Source organism: Typopeltis vanoorti, chromosome 4 (assembly GCF_054136105.1).
Source record: "Typopeltis vanoorti isolate ZY-2024b chromosome 4, IOZ_Tvanoo_1.0, whole genome shotgun sequence".
Classification (NCBI taxonomy): Eukaryota; Metazoa; Arthropoda; class Arachnida; order Uropygi; family Thelyphonidae; genus Typopeltis; species Typopeltis vanoorti.
Window position 1 is genome coordinate 5,259,991 of NC_143552.1, and position 14,326 is coordinate 5,274,316.

Here is a 14,326-nt window from a genome sequence, read left to right on the forward strand (position 1 = left end):
ACTGCCTTTTACAGAATACTTCCACCTTTCAAGAAACTAGTCATAACCCTAAAAAAATAAATAAAAATAAAAAATAAAACAAGCTGCTTGATGAAGTTGTTATTTAGGATCAAAATACTTTGGATAAATTATGCATCCATTTTGGAAGAACTCCTTGTTTATATGATCTACCAAACATTCATAAAGGTTGTCCAGTAAAATCCATCATGAATTGTACTGACTTCCCCACCTACAGAATTGTTCAATTTCTCTCACATTTATTAACCATCCATATCAGATTATCTAGATCATTCATCAAGAATTCCACACATTTTCTTGAAAAATAAGAATTTCAAATATAAGAGTCAGATTTGTTAATCATCTTTGACATTGTTTCCCTCTTTACCAACATTCTGTTATCTGATAATAAATTAACAGTGTCAGTATACTATCAGATAAACTGACACTGTTTACCTGATTCTATAGCAAATTCAAAAGAATTTGCTATAGAATCAGGATATTTCAGCTGGAAAAACAATATCTATAGACAGGTTGAAGGCACTGCCATGGGTGGCCTGCTGTCTCCACCTTTTTGAAGCATCTGGAAGATACCTTTTTCTCATCCATTCATCCCCAACCCTCTCTTTGGTTTCGTTACGTTGATGATGTTTTTGCTGTTTGGTCTCATTCTGAAAATGAACTTACTGCTTTCCTACAATGGATCAACCACACATTCAATTCACTATGGAAAAAGAAAATGCTGGTAGTTTACTATTCTTGGACATCCTTCTTACTCACACAGCCTCCAGTATTCTTTTGTCAACCAGCGTTTATAAAAAATCTACATTTATTGGCAGATACATTCATCAAAAGTCTGCTAACCATACCTCTCAAAAAATTGGTGTTATCAAGTCTTTAATTAATAGAACACCTAATGTGTGCTCCTCTCTTTCAAGCTTACAACAAGAACTTCTCACTATCAAAATGTTCATGGAATTTAATAGTTACAATCCTAATCAAATCCAACAGATAACTGACTCCTATGTTCCAACACAAAAGGATTCAACAGACCACAGAGTTCCAATCCCTTATACTTCTAGTATCTCTGAACCTATTGGTAGAATTCTAAACAAGCACCACCACCACGTATTCCCACATATTTTCCTATCAACAAAATTTCTCATCTCTTACCGTCTATAAAAAGACAAGCTGTCACCTCTATCATTAGCTGGTGTTTACCAGATACCTTGTGAATGCGTTTTGACATACTTTGGGCAGACAGGTCATGCTGTGGAAAAAAGAATTAATGAACATCAATATTATACTGAATACATCAAACCTTAAGTCTGGTCTGGCACAATATAGTATTGACACTAAACACAGTCTGACCTGGTTGGTCGAGTGGTTAGTGTGTCCACTCTCCAGCCAAGAGGCTGAGAGTTCGATTCCACCATGAGCATGGATGTCTGCAATTGTCCTACACACTGTATAGAAAGGGAATCTGTGACCCTACCACTAATTCTTGCAGAAGACTTCACTCCCAAAACCCCAGTGAAGTATGGAAGATCAATACGGACATCTCCATAGAAGCAGTTTTAAATATGAATGCCTTTTCAAAGTAAGTTGCAAATTCTTTTACCTTGGGTATACATACGTTCAAGATACTGTACCAAACAATTTTATAAACTTGGTTTTAATCCTTTTTCCCAAGTAAGCAAACAGACAAGTACCTGAACATAGTTCAGGTCAGAAGCAACTTGTGGTAAAGGTGGAGTAAATTCTGGTCACTTTCACTTAGTATCCCCCACCAATGCAAAGCACATCCCCTTGCAGAGATGTACGATGCTATGCATTAAAGGAAAGTGCCACTACCTAGACCGGTTTCGACCTTTATTAAGGTCTCGTCAGTGAGAGCCAGACCCAGAGATGCCAAGGTTGAAGAATGAGAGAAAGATTAGAAGGTTTTTCACCTTGGGTATACTGTACGTTCAAGATACCAAGCAATTTTATAAACTTGGTTTTAATCCTTTTTCCCAAGTAAGCAAACAGACAACTAAGTCAAGTTTGCACCTGAACATAGTTCAGGTCTGAGGCAACTCGTGGTAAAGGTGGAGTAAGCTCTGATCACGTTTCCTTAGTATCTCCCCCAATGCAAAGCACATCCTCTTGCGGAGATGTATGATGCTATGCATTAAAGGAAAGGGCCACTACCAGACCGGTTTTGACCTTTATTGAGGTCTCGTCAGTGAGAGCCAGACCCAGAGATGCCAATGTTGAAGTAATGCAGGGCTTATAAATTCTACCTAAACAAGTTGCCACAAGGTGCTTTGATATTATCAAATAAAAATCTCAGGATGAGAGAAAGATGTAGAAGGTTTTTTACCTTGAGTATACTATACATTCAAGATACCAAGCAATTTTATAAACTTGGTTTTAATCCTTATTCCCAAGTAAGCATCATACTTCTCCGCAAGGGAATGTGCTTTGCACTGGGGGAGATACTAAGGGAAAGTGATCAGAGCTTACTCCACATTAACACGAGTTGCCTCAGACCTGAACTATGTTCAGGTGCAAACTTGACTTACTTGTCTGTTTGCTTACTTGGGAAAAAGGATTAAAACCAAGTTTATAAAATTGCTTGGTATCTTGAACTCATAGTATACCCAAGGTAAAAAACCTTCTAAATCTTTCTCTCATCTTGAGATTCAGGGTCTCGCTCCCACTGACGAGACCTCAACAAAGGTCGAAATTGGATGCTTGGGTGATAAATGGCAATGCTGTAGCCCATGAAGTTTTAACTGAGGCTCGGCTGTTGCTGTTACCCAGGTCCTGGGGGAGGGGGGGGGGTAATAAATGGCAATGCTCTAGCCCATAAAGTTAATTGAGGCACAGCTGTTGCCCCTTGTATGAAATATAAGCGAATGAGCAGCTCTGCTCTGTGGTGGGGTGAGCCTGCCACGGTGTAGAGCCAACCGGTTCTGAGAGTTCTCTGTGGCAGGGCTACTGAGGGGAACAACGTTCAAGTTTGACCTGTACTTGAACATTCAATAAAGAATGAAACCGGTCTGGGTAGTGGCCTTTCCTTTAATGCATAGCATCATACATCTCTGAAAACGGATGTGCTTTGCATTGGGGGAGATACTAAGAGAAAGTGATCAGAGCTTACTCCATCTTTACGAGTTGCCTCAGACCTGAACTATGTTCAGGTGCAAACTTGACTTACTTGTCTGTTTGCTTACTTGGGAAAAAGGATTAAAACCAAGTTTATAAAATTGCTTGGTATCCTGAATTGGAACGATTGTCTCCCCCCCCCCCCCAAAAAAAAAGTTTGGGAGAGTCTCATTTCATGTAAACATTAAAAACAGTTTTAACATTAATTATTAATATATTAATTTCTAGCATGCAGCAACCATTTTTAATTAGTAAATCGACTGCTGTATGTACCTTGTATTCCCATTTCTTTAATTTGTTTGTTTCTATGCATTGATAAAGTAATGTTATTTTTAGTATGAAATACTGTACTTTCATTTCATTCAAGTTAATTACTGTGATTATCGTGTAATTTGTTTATATATGTGTTCAGTTAACTCCTCACCAGTTTTAATATGCGCTGTTATCTATTTCAAATTTAATTTTGCATCTTCACTAAAATGCTACTTAAGGGTCAAAGCCAGGTAACTAGGAGGAGCATTTCACACAGCCTGCAAATAATGCAGAGATTGATAAAAGTTAATGACCTAATGTCCATATATTACATTCTAGGTATGCCTCTCGAGTAGACATACATTGATACAGAATGACTGTATCAAGGTATGTCTAATTTTCTGTTTAATTTTTTTTTTTAAATTTTTACCATAATTTTGATATTTAATCCAAACACGTATACACTGAACTATATTTCAAAGTTGCAGCATCCCCACAATTTCAAGCCACGAGCTGCCACTGGATCTCTTTTCCCAAAGGATCTCACATTATTATTAGTGTAATTCTGGCACAAACTCTTCATGGAGTGTCCATTTCAACCAGTAAGATTTCTAGAGCCTCCATAGCTCAGTTGGCATAGATGAAGCTTTCTGATCAGAGAGACTTCGGTTTGATTCCTGTCTATGATGTGAGAAACTTCTATCTCATAAGGAGGGTAGGTTTTTCACCTAGCAAATCAGGTTTTTCATCCCTCAGAACAGACAAGCTGGCCCGTGAACACACACACACACACACACACACACACACACACACACACACACACACACACACACACAGGTATATAGTCATAAAATGCATATTTAATCCTTCATTAGGAGGGCTCAATCTGTTCCTAAGGGACAGTTTAGGAAAGGGGGGAACCACCACATGAATAAATAAGTAAGATTTCTTAATTGCAGTATTCTTCTATCATGATGTGCACTGTTCACACTGGCAAGAGTCAGTTTTTGGATATGGGCTGGTCTTGTCTAATAAAAATATCATTGTATTAATTACAAGAAATCAAATGCAGTACATTTTGAACACAAAATTTTTGAGCCATTCCTGGAATTATGTTTCATTATTCACATATTTTTGCTGCAAGTAAGGAGGATGGGAGCAGTCATTTTATAAAGACTATTTGTTTATTATATTTTTATTCATGCTATTTCTTCAAAGAATTATTGTATATCTTATAATACAACCAGTACTGTGTAGGCCAGGCCTGCACAACATACAGCCCATGGGCCGCAATGCTATTTATTTTGGCCCGTCTGCCTGATTGAAATTAATTAATCATACAGGGAATAGGAACTTAGATTTGAATTAAATTTTTACTAGGACTCAGCATGTTTATGTTCATGCGATTAATGTCACAATCATGTTTCTTTCAACTTGACAATAAATTACATTTGCAGTTATTCCCACTGTCGTATTTAATAACAAATTATTACAATCGCTTCGAGGTTTTGTTAGAGCTAGTGTCGCTGACGGGAAATTCAAAGTTACATCTCCATGATAATGACTTGAAAACTCATTATTGCGAGTTTTTCATCATTAGTTTTTTGTAATTAATATTGTCAATCTCAACACAATAAGCTAAATTAAAAAGCATAAAATAGATTCGGAACATCGAGCATTTAACCATGAGTGGACAAACAAATATTTTTATAAGTTGTTTAAGGACACATTAGTGTGCATTGTTTGCGGGAATCTATTGCTGTGCCGAAAGAGTACAATCCAGAATCATTTTGAAACAAAATATCCTAACCTTGGCAAGTTAGATGCAAGTGAAAAACAAATAAAAGCAGCAAAGTTATTGAAAGTCTGCAGTGAGCAACAAGCCTTTAAAAAAGTGACATCTGCAAATGAAGTTGCCACAAAGGTAAGCTTAAAAATATCACAAGAAATAGTTTGTGCTTGCAAGTCATTTACTAAGGGAGAGTTGATTAAAAAAAGTGTCTGATGATTGCCGTTTCTGAACTGTGTGCTGATAAGAAAAATAATTTTGAAAATATCGGTTTATTCCGTATGACTGTTCAGCGCAGGGTGGCTGATGTTGCCGAGGATCTTAAAGATAACCTGCAAAAATCAGCTAATAGTGAATTTGTCTCTTGCTACGGATGAAAGTACTGACGTGAAAGATACTGCACAGCTTTTAATATATGTAAGAGGCGTTAATAAGAATTTTGAGGTGACAGAGGAGCTTGCTGGTTTGTGTTCAATGAAAGGAAGAACAGGAAAGGAAATCGCAGAAAATGTAAAGGTGTGTGTAACCGAAAAACTATCCTTAAATTTTAAGAATTTAGTAGCAGTTTGCACTGATGGTGCCCCATCTATGTGTGAAAAAAAATGTTGGTGCTGTAACATTTATTGAACAGTATGCAGGTAAACCACTGACAAAATTTCACTGCCTAATTCATCAGCAGGTGTTATGTTCAAAGGTTTTGCAGTTTGATCATGTGATTAAAGTAGTATTTGCTCTGGTCAACTATATTCGAGCTCGGGGTTTGAAACACAGAATGTTTCAGGCATTTCCAAAAGAAAATGATACAGAGTATGGGGATCTACCATACCCCACTGATGTACGGTGGTTGAGCCGTGGTAAAGTTTTGTCACTCTAAAAAATGAACGAGTTGAATTTTTGGAATCTCAAGAAGATATGGAAAAATTCTCAGAAATAATGGATGAAGAATGGAATCAAGATTTATTTTACTTGTGAGACATTTTAGGTCACTTGAATGACCTTAACTTACATCTTCAAGGAAAAAATAAGTTTGTTTTTCAGTTAATGTCTCCTATAAAGGCATTAAAAATGAAACTAAGTTTGTTTGAAAATCAACTTGCTAAGGGGGATATGTCACATTTCTTAACTTGTCGACAGAATATTCCATCAGAATATCATTCAATGGTGGGTGGAAAATATAAGAAGCACATATCACTTCTAAGTGAGGAGTTTCAGAAAAGAATGCCATTGGATAACGAAGATGAAATCCGCATAAAAGTGATTAAGGATCCATTTTCTGTCGAAACAGGAAATCTACCTTTCAAACTCCAGGTGGAAGTTATTGATCTCCAGTGTTCTGAAAACTATCGGGTCAAGCATAGGGAGAGTACTTTACAACAGTTTTATTCTATTTTGGATCAGGATAATTTAAAAGTTTGTTGGATACTGCCTACCAGGTATTTTGTATGTTTGGGAGCACATATACTTGTGAACAAATATTTTTGGTCATGAACTTGAACAAAATCAAACAGTGTTCATCTTTAAGTCATATCAATTTAGAGGCCATATTAAGAATGGCCACTTCAAACATGACACCAAACTTTGATAAAATAGTGGCAATAAAGAAATGCAATGTGTCACAATGTGACATTCAGTCACTGATATTTCACTGAGAATAAGTGCGATATTCTCAGTGAAATTATTAGTAAATTTTGTGTTTATGTTTAAGTGGTTTTTATTGAGAAATTTTGCAACTATATCTGTTTGTAAATAATTTTGATTATAATTTTAATTGTAACTCTCTAAAAAATTTAAATATGCATATTAATTAGTATTTACTGTAGACCTACTAACAAATTTACTTAAGTTTAGCTGCAGTAAACTAGTCTAAGATTCAAGGTCTGAAGTGATCTGGCCCTTGATCAGGTAATCCAAGTTGGGTTTGGCCCTCAAAAAAAAATCAAGTTGTGCAGGCCTGATGTAGGCTAAGGATTAGTGAATTCAGAAAACCTGGCTGTACAAAGTTTTCAAGCCATTTCGGCCTTTAATAAGCAAGGTAGTAAGATAATGCAGCAGGTTTAAAGGACTTTTTCCTCTATGCAGTAATAATTAGATTCATTTGAATATATCTATCGCATTAGTTTTATTTTTTTATTAATACAATACAATAAACATATGATGTGCAGCTCTCAGATTTCTGAATTTGTTACTGTTGCTTTTAATAGATATGTTCCTAACCTCTCATAAATAACCAAAAGGCCATGGTTAGAGAGGAAAGGGAGAAACTGAAACAAACTGCTCATCTTGATATTAGGTCACATTTATATTTGTTTATCAAGAAAATTCATCTGATTAAATTATCTATAGGCACTTTGTTTTATGAAGTGAACAGTTTTGCATATTATGTTTAATGACTGAACACATTAAAGTACAGTGGTACCTTGGATTGAGAGTAACTTGGTCTGCGAGTGTTTCGCAAGACGAGCAAAAATTTTTAATAAATTTTAACTTGATAAACGAGCGACGTCTCGCAATACAAGTACTGTATTACCTATACGCTTTGTCTGCCGAGAGTCACATGATCACAAGCCGCTCGGGATTGTGGGTAATCTTTTCGCATGCACGGTCTCAATCGGCATACCTCATTCATAGTCAACATTCGTGCTAGCATTGTGACCATGTGTGTGTGCGTAAATCATTTTTTTTATTTTGTATCCAAATGTAATGACCATTCTTTATTAACTGTACTATGACAATGGCCCCAATGAAGAAAAGGGTTGAAAGAAGTGGCATGCATCCATACTGTTGTGAGGCACGGAGAGGCTGCAAGTTCGGATGCAAAGGCAGCTGTGGCGTTCGTTGCCGAGTTTCAGAAGCTCATGGTTTCCGAGTGTTACCTGCCGCAGAAAGCTTTTAATTGCGATGAGACAGACAGCAGTCCACTGTATGCAAAAGAATTGCTAATCTAATGCCCATCTCATTCTGACTTTGAATGAATCATTCACTGAGAGTTTTTGCTCTCTTAAGTTTCTTCCAAATCTGGTTCCCAGTGAGGAGAGTTGATTTCGAAGGGTTTGCCTTTAGAGAGCATTTTGAGTCTCCAAGGAGACAGTTTTCTGGCGTGGCCGTGAGGGGACTTGTCGGTGGATGCTTATCCCTGGAATATGAGTGGTTCTGCTCAGTGGTGGGGGTGAGCATGTCACTGAGTGGAACCAAAGCTGAGTTGACAATCTTTTCAGTCACTCGTAGGGAGTGGTCCAGGGGATCACCTATTTTTTTGCCGGCCTGGTTGGCCAAGTGGTTAGCATATCCACTCTCCAGCCAAAAGGATGCGGGTTTGAATCCCACCATGGAAATGGATATTTGTGATTGCCTGTGAAAATACTAGTGATGGCAGGCGGTAGATGGAGTTGGTGTAGTTGTGATTAGTTATAGTTGGAATGAGTACTGGAGACAGCTGTGGAGTAGGTGTCCTCCCTCGATGAGTCTTTGGACTCCCTGGAGGTGTCACGTAATAATAAATAAATAAATAAATAATTTCAGTATGAAATAAGTAAAATATCAAATACACCCATATAACTAAGAGTTTTTATTTACAAAATGTTGATTTAATACTGTAATATTTTAATTAAAAGAGAAACATGCAACAATATAATGATGAAATTTAGAAGATACACTTTCTCAGTGAAAAAATTTGATTTTGCATATCAAAAAAGTAAGGATTATCATATATTTGGTTAAACTTTAAAAAAAATTTTTAAAAGCAGCATATCGGGAAATTAAAAGTAGTAAGAAGAAAATTAAACAATAAAAATATGCAACCTGAAAATTGGCATTATTTTCTTCTGCTTCAGCTAACTGTCTGTCTAATTCCAACACTTCTTGTTTCATATCATCTATCCTGTAAGAAAAAAAGTTTATCTTTAATGGCAAAAACACTATGTAACAAGACATGAATGAATATAAAAGTAAAATCATAAGAAGATTATTAATGATTTCAATATCATGTACCAAAATAGCCTTAAAGTACATGAACACGAATAAATACATTATATACATTATTAAAAAAAATTAAAAATACATCAAAAAAAAACATTTGGAAGAGCAGAGTAAATCAATAAGGCATAAGAATTTGCAATGCAATACTGAAAGGGACCCTGTTGCAGTAAGCTCTCTGAGTAAAGTATAAAGCCTCAAGAAAATGAATAATCCAACACACACTACTGAACAAATATCTGGCACAGTGGAGATTCTAGATGTATTATTACCTACTATTTTTAACTCAAGCAACGAGAAAAACATTTTTACTACAAACATATCAATTTTCATTCTGAGAATAATATTTACTAATTTTTTGAAACTTTGTTTTCAAATGCAATATAAGAATTTATACTGACACATAACTGCCAAAATTTTCCCTTTGTCTCACATATAATAACTTCATTGATGAGTGAAATACAAAAAACAGTTTCATTAAACAAAACACAGCTTTGCAGCATGGTGGAAAAAATTATCGCGATAGATCTACATTTATAGTTCAATGCACAGATACTAAGATAAAAAGAAAATACATTCACGATAATAAATTTAGTCAATCCTTTATCCAAGTGTAAGCAAACAAAGTTTGCACCTGAAAATATCTTCAGGACTGAGGTAAGGTGGTGTAACACCAGGCAACTCTGAGCAAAGGTGGACCAAGCTCTCATCACTCCTTGTCTCAGTATCTCCCATAATGCAAAGCATATTTCCTTGCAGACATGTATACTGCTATGCATTAAGGAAGGGCCACTACCCATATCGGTTTCGACCTTTATTGAGGTCTCGTCGGTAGGAGGCAGACCCAAACGTGGAGATACTAAGGCAGAAGCAATAGGAGAGGTCATATTTACCTATACCAGTTGCCAATAGGTGTACCACCTTATTATTGAATTACTCTGGATTTAGAGAAAGCTGTTGGAAGTTTATTTTTCCCTTGGTTAGACTATAGTAAATTTAGTTTAATCCTGTAAGCAAACAAAGTTTGTGCCTGAAAATATCTTCAGGACTGAGGTAAGCTGGAGTAAGATATTTTCAGTTAAGCACACTAACATCATTTTGTTGCATCTTTTTGATGATATGTTAATGACAACTTGTAGTGGCTGTTAAGAACTACAAAAATTACAATAGATTTCTGAGAAATATCAAACAGAATACTCCATAGTTCAGGTTTGAGAACAGAGGAGAGTTCAACTTGAAGAGAGCTAACAAATGTATTAATAGTAGATAATTTAGCATGAGTAGTGGCGATTTGTTGTATTTAATTTGCCAAAATTTGGTAAACTTTAATTCTTAAGCCTCCTGCCTAACATCTTCATCTCTCACAGGACTTTAGTCGGAATTTATTCTAATCTCATTTCTTCCATTTGTTTCACGTGTATTTTTGTGTGTGTTATTACAATTTTAACATTGTATTCCTGAAGAGGTCTATGACAGACAAAATATTGAAACAATTAACCCTGTTATTTAATTATTTCTCTTTGTGTTGTAATTATTCCATTTAAGTGTAAAAAAAAATAGTTTATTCATAAAATATCTCAAAGAAACTTGAATGTGTATTTTGCATTTCTATTTTCATTCTTTTTTTTTTTTTTTTTTTTTTTGTTGTTGTTTGTTTGGACCTTCAAGGGGAAGGAGAGAAAATATTTTCTTCGAAAGAAAATATTTTCTCTCCTTCCCCTTTATCGTAATGATCTGAGAGATGCTCAAAATTTGTGCTCTATAGTTAACTATAGTATCATCTTTATAGTTGGCCATACTTGTCAACATCACTCCTACAACATAAGTTGATATACATCAGCGGCGTTGCATGCCTATTTAGGTGGGTGTGCTGTCATGTGGCTTATACAACTCACACTACAAAAGTCACATCAATTTGATGGTATGATTGCATTTTTATCGATGTATGAAAGCTTTAAGATTACATGCCGCATCAGTACTCATCTTAATTGGCACAATGCAATTAACTGTTAGGATAACTTGAATAATGTATCAATTAATATGATTTTAAATATGGAAAGCAAATAGACAATAGCTATGCTTCTCAGTGGCATTTACGTGAGAAGCAGAAAGAGTTTAGGCTATGTGGCGAGATTAGATTATTATTGGCAAATACCAGAGTGACATGGATAATTTGAGTTTTGATAGTATTTTTCAATATAGCCCTATAATAGACACAGAAATCAAAAAAGTAATCACTTGGAAAATTATTTAGCCTAATTGAATCAAAGAAAGGCTGAAATAAATCATTTTACTTACACTCAAGTTCTAACCTCCATCAACTATAATTAATCATCCACTCCGGGAAAGCTCTGGTAGAAAACAGGACATTCAGTAGATCAGTGTCCTAAACACGTCAGTTCACACTTAATGCATGAAAAACAGATAAAACTCAGAAAAACTAAAACGCATGACAAATGACAATGTTTAGTTGCATTGGTTGACACAATAACCAATCACACAATCACAGCCACTTGATTTTTGGGTGCTGCTAATGTCTCAGCACACACCCTGACTCGCCTTCTGGGTAATTTAAAACTACTGGAACGCTAAGAGTTTGACCCGTGCACCATCTACACATGTGCTCAAAGGGCTCAAATGTGTCCATATTTGTGACTGCACAACCCAGGCTATTAAGACGAATGTGATGCAATGTTTGCGCATAGAAAAGTGTCCTCTTCATGAGGCATTGCATATTGCGTTTAATTTTAGGAATCACACGAAGCCAAGAAACAATTAGGGGATACTTTAACAAGAATAAATGTAAAAACATAATATTGGTGATATTGCTATTCTGAATATAACACTGAATATAAGTCCCTGATATATATATATATATATATATATATATATTGCTCATTCTAAAAAGGAGATAAAATCAATGATCAATTCACTCAACTGCTGTAACCTTAGTTTTCTCAAAAATAACAATTGTTAGAAACAACGGGTAATATTCCCTCTCATTTTTGCCAACTCCTGTGTGCACTAAATGTAACATTTCTCATCGTTAATGTTGCCCCTTTTTCATCTAGCTATGGCCTGTAAAATTGCAAGCAATAACTTAATTTGGTTACACCTGCATAGCTACAAAAATCCATCACAGTTTGATAAATTCAAGCAAGTGTACTGAACACTCTAAACCAGTGTTTCTCAAACTTCAGATATCCACATACCCCTTCTTAAATATTTATTATTACCAAGTACCCCCTTATCAAATAATAAATAAATAAAGTATATTTCATTGTAAATGTTTATGTTATTTAAATTTATATGTTCATGTAAACAAAATTATGATTTATTTTTAATAGAACAAAATTTGGAATAGGTTCCTCTTCATTTCCCGTCCATGAAAATCCACATTTCAAGTACAGTAATTCATATCATACTTACGAAGATTTTTCATCTTCTTCCTTGCTGGTTTTCTAGAGATGCTAGACAACACACCCTTATCAATTTCATTTGATCCAGATGCAATATCAACATATTCTTGTTGCTTACAGCTACTTGTATTTGCTATATTGCTCTTTTTTGTGGGTTGAATCCATATTTAATGATCCATACTTAAGAATTACCGTATTTACTCAAATAAAACTCTCACTTTTTTCTCCAAAATTAAAGCTAAAAAATTGTGGTGTGAAATACATGTGGGGATTTTCAGAAACTAAAGTTTACAGAAAAAAACTGCAAATGGTGTGATTTACCAAGAAGCTCCTACTTGCTATCGCTACTTTAGGCATAGAGAACAGTTTCCTTGTGTGCATCGTCAAAGTCATCTACTCAAATAGTTTCATCTTCTTTCTCATTATTTCAAGCAAAAATTACCAGTAATTTACAAGACTTGAGATACATAAAAGAGCAGCTATGAAGAAGTGCATATGATTGGTGCGGTATTAACAAAGGACTGCGGGAACCAAAGACAAATTAGCATTTCAACAGTTGAAATGATAATTCTCTTCAACCGAATTCCATAATATCTGAAAACATTCACTATATATTTCTTAGTTTTAACATGTTCACAACGGGGTGGTGTCAAGCAAAACCATATGTTGCACTGCCAACATATGGTTTTGCGTGAGTCTATACAGCAGTTTCTGTTGGAGGGGAGATGTGATTCATTAGTTAGTGCCGTTTTTATCCCAGTTGTCTCTAATTGCACTATTTGTTGAGCAATATAATGATTCCCTGCATTAATGATGCATAGCCGAAAATTACCACATACCCCCTGAAGACCTTTCGCATACCCCCCAGGGGTACGCAAAAGGTCTTCACGTACCATGCTTTGAGAAACACTGCTCTAAACGAATCCCTGTGCAACTTATTGATGTCAGTAGCCTTTTGTCCACACAGTAGATGCTAAAAGTAACTAATTAAACTGTATTATGTTGGAATGGGTTAGAGCACTTGTTCCCAAAGTGGACTGTACCACCCTTGGGGTGCTGGAATGATCCAGAAGGGCAGTAGTTGTCTCATGAGCAAAAGGAGATGTTGAATTCCAGTAAGGAAGTGGTGAAAGCATAATGGACAAAAATTAGGCGCTAAAAAAATTTATCATCAAAAATTTTGATGATATAACTGTTGTATAATGTAAGTAAAGTTCATAACGGTCACTTTATTTTCCAAGGAAACATACAAATGCAAGTTGCAGCCAATCAGTGTTGAAGTCTGATGACAGGTCTTCACAAGCAAAGTGTGGCGGGAGCACACTTTCAAGTGATCGGGATTTTACAAAGTCCAGTACACATCGGCAGGAACATGTGCATGTTATGATTTGTTCACTGTATAATACTATAAATATGTAAGATGTATGAAATCAGTTTTACATTGTTTCTGAATTGTGTTACAAGCATTGTAACACAATTCTGAAACAATGTAAAACTTATTTATTTCATGAAAGAATTATTTCATGCATTAGAAGAGTTTTTTAAAGAAAAGAAATCCCTCTGAAAAAATCTTGTGAGATGCTACCAATAGTGCTCCAACGATGGTAGGGTACCACCGCTGTTTTATTGCATATTTGAAGGAGGCAGTGCCAAATGCATTCACTATACACTGTGTGATTCATCATCAACATATTGTTGCCAAATACCTGAGTGATCGCCTACACAGGTAATTACACATTATGTA

At 35.5% G+C, this 14,326-nt stretch overlaps 1 protein-coding gene across 2 annotated transcripts in view; it reads right to left on the reverse strand.

Moving 5' to 3' along the window:
* The window catches only part of SMC5 (structural maintenance of chromosomes 5), a 752,645-nt gene that overhangs the window by 505,567 nt on the left and 232,752 nt on the right, over window positions 1–14,326 (reverse strand). For both annotated transcript variants that reach the window (XM_090391623.1, XM_090391622.1), the window contains exon 9: window positions 8,990–9,068. In XM_090391623.1, coding sequence (XP_090247749.1) covers window positions 8,990–9,068 — 79 coding nt within the window. The remainder of the gene's footprint in view (window positions 1–8,989; window positions 9,069–14,326) is intronic.